This window comes from Aricia agestis, chromosome 14, assembly GCF_905147365.1.
Source record: "Aricia agestis chromosome 14, ilAriAges1.1, whole genome shotgun sequence".
NCBI lineage: Eukaryota > Metazoa > Arthropoda > Insecta > Lepidoptera > Lycaenidae > Aricia > Aricia agestis.
The window spans coordinates 13,080,964-13,088,270 of record NC_056419.1 but is presented as its reverse complement, the minus strand read 5'-3'; the positions used below and the strand labels follow the sequence as shown (position 1 = coordinate 13,088,270).

General features: G+C 40.4%; 1 protein-coding gene across 1 annotated transcript; it reads right to left on the bottom strand.

The window, feature by feature from the left end:
• Positions 1-5,267: 5,267 nt before the first annotated feature.
• Positions 5,268-6,338, bottom strand: LOC121733945. Its single transcript, XM_042124348.1, has one exon. The coding sequence runs from the start codon at positions 6,336-6,338 to the stop codon at positions 5,283-5,285; it is 1,056 nt and encodes a 351-aa protein (XP_041980282.1). The 3' UTR covers positions 5,268-5,282.
• Between the last annotated feature and the right edge of the window lie 969 nt (positions 6,339-7,307).

Sequence of the window (7,307 nt, the reverse complement as noted above, 5' to 3'; positions counted from 1 at the left end):
ATAACCATAACTTTAACCACGCCTCTGGTGCAACCCAACCTTACTTCACTAAAAGTTTAATAATATTGGTTTTAAGTTTACGTAATAATTAAGTTGAAATTAGAAGTATTACGAGTATAGATCAGGATTCAGGATGTTGATTAAAAATTAAGATGATTATGATCGATTTTGAAGTGCATCTAAGCTTGGCATTGGATTGGATTTCAACTAGAGGAACGGAACCAGAGGATAGGAACTTGGCCCTTTATTAACAGGTATATTTTTGGTGGGATATTAATCTACCGAATACCATTAAAATCTGTGCTGCTACTTAAACGTGAAGGAACAGCTGACGGCCTCAACAGAGATTTTGATTTTGACGTGGGAGAGCCATGCTTCGGCACGAATGGGCCGGCTCGACCGGAGAAATACCACGTCCTCACAGAAAACCGGCGTGAAACAGCGCTTGCGCTGTGTTTCGCCGAGTGAGTGAGTTTACCGGAGGCCCAATCCCCTACCCTATTCCCTTCCCTACCCTCCCTTTTTCCGTTCCCTTTCCATCCCTACCTTCCTCTATTACCCTATTCCCTCTTAAAAGGCCGGCAACGCACTTGCAGCTCTTCTGATGCTGCGAGTGTCTATGGGCGACGGAAGTTGCTTTCCATCAGGTGACCCGTTTGCTCGTTTGCCCCCTTATTTCATAAAAAAAAGGATATTAAAATATTATGGTGATTATAATAACTTCAATTTAATATTAGATAGATAATAGAGCGTCCGTGGCCTAATGGGTAGAGATATGGTTCGCAGTTCGCACTCTTAGAGGGTGCAGGTTCGAACCCGGGTGGAGGCGTGTACCTATAAGACATTTTCTGATCTCAAGTACATAATACGGACGCTCGTACGGTGAAGGAAAACATCGTGAGGAAACCCACACATAGTTGGTTCCAGACTTATTGGCTAGTTCTTTCCTCTGGACTAGGCCAACTATGATGCGAGAATCCGAACATTTAAAAATCTTGTCCCAACTCCCAGGCACTACAATATTTGAGGAGTGGTTACTTCGCTCTGAAAAATACTGTATAAATCATCCATAACGGATTCAAAGGCCTAGTTTTTTAACGGATAATGTATTTAATTGTGAATTATGTCAAAATGTTCATTTAATTACAGTTAAGTAATTAATATTCATTAGTCATCACTGAGTGCACTGTGCAGCAGTTAGTTTTGCTGTTTGTGTAAAGACAAGTTCTCTTTCCAGCTTTTATGTTTTTGGTCTTTTTGGCCATCATTTTTATAACCATCTGTGTTTTATTTGATTTTATTTCTTTTATATTAAAAATTAATTTACTTGTAAACTGTACATAAATGTTAACGGATGATTCATTTTCTGGCAACCCTAATCACATGACCTATTTTTCGCAAGAGCAGAAAAGTCTCAATATTTCTTTTCCACAAAGAGTGTCAAAACAAGATACATCAAGACCTCTTGTTCTGCGGTTATAAAAGTAGTGTGCCTATCACGTACGTAAGACTTGGAGCACATTTTAGTTCTTTTTTTTGCAAAATCGATTGATTAATGTGATTTTTTATAGAGCAAATACTGGTGAATAATATGAGATATTTTCAAAATACATGGAGCAATTGATCACATTTATCAGTTTATAGTTACATATTACTTACTATTTAGGTAGTGACCTAGCTAGTGAGCTATAAATAAAATATATATATTTGAAAAATATATATTTTATTTTTCAAATATATTATGTGATCAAAATAATAAAGTATATTTTAATGGGGGACACCCAGAAATTAAACATTTTTCTTTTCTTATTTAAAAAAAATTATTACCCATAAACCAATAGTTTGATGTGTTACATATTTTAAGCAATTCTTACTGACGTAAAAATATGACGTCCGCGTCAGAATGCTTATTGAAAATAGATGGATGCAGTGTAAGTGTGAGTAATTATAACAAAGACTTGTGATCATTGTTCATTAAACTGTTTACAGAAAGTATGTGTGAATCACTGGAGAAAGACATGTTTGAACAGGTGATCGTTAAAATGTCCTCCACTCTATTATTTTATATTTCCACGAGCTTTTGCCCGCGGTTTCGCTCGCGTTAAGAAATATTATTATATACAAACTTTCATCCCCTATTTTAACCCCTTGGAGGTGGAATTGATCAAAATCCTTTCTTAGCGCATGCCTACGTCATATCATCTACCTGCATGCCAAACAACCCGATCAGTCCAGTGGTTTGGGCTGTGCGTTGATAGATCACCATGTCAGTCAGTCACCTTTGAGTTTTATATATATATATATATAGATTTGTCTTCTTGTACTAGATGTTGCCCGCAACTCCATTGCGCCAAAACTCGTTTATCGCGCAGGAACCGTACATTTTTCCGGGTGGAAAACCCTCTGTCCTTTTCCAATTTTTAGCAAAATCGGTCAGAGGTTTGAGCGTGAAGAGGTAACAGAGAGATAGACAGAAAGACACACAATTTCGCATTAATAATGCGTAGTAGTTATTTTTAGTTTAGTAGTATGCGTAGTTTAGCGATAGCTACCATGTATTAATGTATCTAAGAATGAGATGTTTATTTTGTAATAACTATTTAAGAATCTTGACGTTCATAAGTGTTACCGTGTGACCTATATGAATAAATTATTTTGATTTGATTTGATTTGATTTACCACTAGAATGTATAGATTACCATAGAGTATACGTGTCATCACAATATTATACTTAAAGCTGTTCTTAATTTTTATGAGTTTATTATAATGTCGTAAAGCTGATCGCACATTAATTGTCCCCAGTCCCCACTGTGAGCGCCGCGCCGCGCCGTACGCATAAAATGCACCATAGTACTAAGAATCAATTCAGGACCCTTACCACGAAACGGTTTTGAGAACAATCGTACGAGAATGTTGCGTCCTACTCTAACAGACGTGAAATGACGTTGTTAGAGCAGGACGCGGCATTGTCGTCCGATTGTTTGAGTCTCAAAACCGTTTCGTGGTACGGGCCCAGACCGCAACGCGAAGAGGCGAGGCGAGGCGCGGCGCGACATAAATTTGTATGGATTTGACAGATGTCAATTGCGTGAGACGTCTTGCGAATCCGTCAAATCCATATAAATTTCATATAACAAATTCTCAACTTTGGCGCGGTCGGCACGTGCGTGCTGATGAATGTGCGATCACACGAGTAACCGACCTTACTTCCAGCTTCACCAATATTAGGTTAATTTTTTTTAATCAAATTGCCGACTTGTCTAAGAATTTATTGAAACAAAGATTCTACCACAGCTTCATTAATTACTATTTTAAACATTGCATGTCAATCTGAAAATACTATGCTACAGTTGCAGGTAAATTAATACTAGATCGTGTAACATTTCTCACTACGATTCTATACTATTGTCTATAGTGTGCGCTATACGCCCTCAAACACACGTAGCACCGTGTAAGTTGGCGATTCAATTAACAAGTTTGCACAGAACTGTACATCTGTAGTTCTGTAGACTCCTGTAGACTGTACTCCTGTAGACTGTACATCTAAGAGCCCGGTAAAAGGTTTGCACAAGGTATCGAGCACTTCCCATTGATAAGGCGTTTGTTTACTTTGAAAAGTGTTTTGTTTCATTCTTCTCTTTACCTACACCACGCACCATCTTCGGTGTCACAATTTTTTTTTATGAAATAAAGGGGGCAAACGAGCAAACGGGTCACCTGATGGAAAGCAACTTCCGTCGCCCATGGACCCTCGCAGCATCAGAAGAGCTGCAGGTGCGTTGCCGGCCTTTTAAGAGGGAACAGGGTAATAGGGGAGGGTAAGGAATGAAAGGGAAGGGAATAGGGGAGAGTAGAGAAGGGAAGGGAAAGGAATAGGGGAGAGGGTAGGGAAGGGAATAGGGTAGGGGATTGGGCCTCCGGTAAACTCGGCGAAACACAGCGCAAGCGCTGTTTCACGCCGGTATTCTGTGAGAACGTGGTATTTCTCCGGTCGACCCGGCCCACTCATGCCGAAGCATGGGTCTCCCACGTATATGAATTAATTATTAATTTAAGTACTGTTCACGCCAGAGTGCAGCACCAGGATAGACAGAAAAATAAAGAGTAAATTCTTTAAAATTACTTAAGAGAAACCTTATTAGATTTTTCATCCACTCTTCGCACAACAAATAAACTTAGCTCACCTTACAAATAAGCTTCATGCCGAGTGAATTTTTCCAACGGAATTACCGGACGAGATAATAAATACGACTAAATAAATTGTTCCTCTCAAAACTGCTGACGTGCTGAATTTATTCGCATTATACACGGATGTAGGGGAAAAATTGTCTATATCTTTTTACACAATGAGACTAACGGTAATAAATACGTTTGCCCTGTATTAATACTACAGTGTGTCAGACTGTCTAAATACTAAATAGTGTTTGTTATAGTTGGGAAGGGGAAGAGGGGATTTCGGGACGTGCTTGAGCGTGACAGATTAAGCTTTTATAGGCTTCCGACATGTGTCTAGTTATCATGGTATACAAATCAGATTTCTCACGTGGTGGGTTAATTTTTTTAAAATATTGAAATGTCATCGGATCTGTCAGATTAAGATAGGGGATGTTTAGTATACCCCAAAGAAGCTTCCATATAAAGCATTAAGCACTGACGATTGAAAGGTTAGGTTAAGCCTGTTAGGAGTTAGGGCATGTTAAAATATGAAAAAATAAAGCTTCATTTTTTCCTAAGTAAGCTTCGCAGATATTTTATTTTGCACTAAAATAAATGATTTAGTCCTTGTTGTCTAAAATATAATATTAATAATTTACCTATATAAGCAATTTTTTGAATTAAGTATATATTTTCTTCTTTGATTATAATACATATAATGAAAGATTTTCTTTTTCAAAACTTTAAAATGGCTGCAGTTTCTGAACCCACCGCTAAAATAAAAAACCCTCTTATTATTTTTGTATCAGTTTTACCTAATGTAAAAAACCAACTAGGTCTCCATGACGCTCCAGTGCCAACAAAAATAGCACCTCCCCCTCCCCTACTATTAGGCAAAAATAGGTTTTTACACAATCATTCATTATAAATGTGAGCAGCGAGAGTATGTCTGCTGGCTGCTGGAGTAGATCTAATGAAGTAAAGTATAGTAGTCACTATTCAGTGCTCAGTAGTTCATATAAAACAAAATATAAAATTCCAACTATATTTTTTTTTTTTAAATAAAAAATATAATTATAATAATAGGTAATAATTGCTATAAATAATGCTAAAATATAAAACAAAGACTATATATAAAAAACTAAATCTAAGTCAGAGGCTGCGGGCAATGTACCCAAGAGGCTGGCAGCCTTACCTCGCTGTATCGCAAGACTGATACGTTGGCCGAGGTAAGCGCCAGCTCTGGGATCGTTAGTTTTCTCAACCAGTCTTTGGGATAACTCTCTGAACATTTGTTGGGCACCAGGGCCCCACGGACCCAGGGTTTCAACCCCGAAAGGTACAAAAAAGTAATCATTCCCCAGTGCTTCATATTTTCTTCTTTTGTTTGTCTCTGCTTGTGCCGCCGCAGCTCCCGCTTCCCTTGTTGTGGCCGTTACATGTGACGCCGCTAGCGTGTCCACGCAGGTGGCGTCCCAAACAAGAGGCCTCCCGCGGCTCCATGGAACGAGCGTCATTCCGTCGGGCCTTTTGCCGTCGTCACGTGCGATACCGTTCGGCTCGAGAGTGGCCGGCACGTTGACAGAGGCAAGAGCCCTGCGGATCACGTCGTTCAAGGAAGCATGGCGGGACTGGCGGCCGGCGCTGCGTCGACAAGACAGACCGTGGTGACCCTGGCGGTCTACTGCGGCGCCGCAGTGGCAGCGGTGGGGTTCGCTGATATTAGCTCCTAGTCGCAAACTGAGTGATAAATTGAATGTATGATTGTCTAACAGTGTTCCGGTATTGGATGATGGGTAAGCCTGTAGCCAATAACCTGATTCCGGCTCAGCGGACGCCAGGAGACGCGCGCGATCTGTAGTGGACGATGAACTTAGGATCTCTGACTGTGCCAATTTTATTAGGGGTTCATCCCAATTCTTTTGGATGTTGGGGTTGACAGGAACGTCACTGGGACAAACACGTTTCCAAGCGTTGATCGCCTCAGTTAGTGATACAATGCCTATGTTTCCAAAAGAATTGGTGATGATTTGAATGAAGAGAGGGTGGATGCTGTGAGCTGAAGAAAGGAAGGCGGGAAGAGACACGCTGGACACACTTCTAAGACCCAAGCCACCAAAACGAATCGGGAGAGTAGCTTGGGCCCAGGAGGTGTCAGAGATTTGGCAGTTAAAAATATTCATTACTGTGTCTTTTAAAATGGTGTCTAAATGGGAAAGAAGGTTGGGATACTCCCATAGAGGGCAGCACCTCAGGACATATGTAAATTGGGGCACAAACAAACAAAACCGAATTATTTGGTAAGCCATATGGGATTTTATTGCGACGAGTTTGCCAGAAGACTCTACGAATTTTTGTTTTTGTTCCGAAACGTAAGGCTCAAAACCGTCGTTGAAAATGGGGGCACCTAAAAGGCGGAGGGATTCTTTACTGAGAATTTTGATACTAGGGGCCAAATTGTTAAATTCAGACATTATTACGTCGTGCGGCTGTGCGATTGGGCTATTGAGAAAAAGCTCACATTTGGAGAAATTTAAATCCAAATCTATTGATTTAAATTTCTCTATTAATAACTGCAAATCATGGAGAACTGTAGCCGGGTCTCCACCGAGGGTGCCATCATCCAAATACCAGACGTTAAATTCAGATTGGAGGGATGTAATTGTAGAATGTATGGCTAGGCTGAAAATAGCGGGGCCTAGAGGATCGCCTTGCTGGCACCCAGCACTTGACCGGTTTTGGATTTAATATAAGTGCGGAGGGCGTGGACGGCGGCTTCACATCCACCCTTACTCCCGAAGCCAAGTTGTACAGGCTGAAAAGTATCTCTAAGTTTCTTTGTAATGTGTTTGCAACAAATTTTGGATGCGATTCTACGGTAGGTGCAACCGACCGCTATGGGGCGAATACCACCGTCTTTTTTCTTTAAAGCGCATAAATTAGCACCATATAAAATACTCGTGAAATCGTGGTGGACTTTTCCAGATAGCATCAAATTTATTAAGGCCGTCAGGTCCTCTAGAAGCGCTCTGCTGGAGTCTTCAGATGCACTGATTAAGTCCTTCAGGTGCTGGGGACTTAGTAAACCATCCATCCATCGTAACCGCTGGCCGATCCAGTCCTGAAAGACATTATCGCGTTTTTCACATCCT

Coding starts and splice junctions, on each gene's coding strand:
- LOC121733945 (XM_042124348.1), bottom strand. CDS start 6,338: ATGAATATTTTTAACTGCCAAATCTCTGACACCTCCTGGGCCCAAGCT.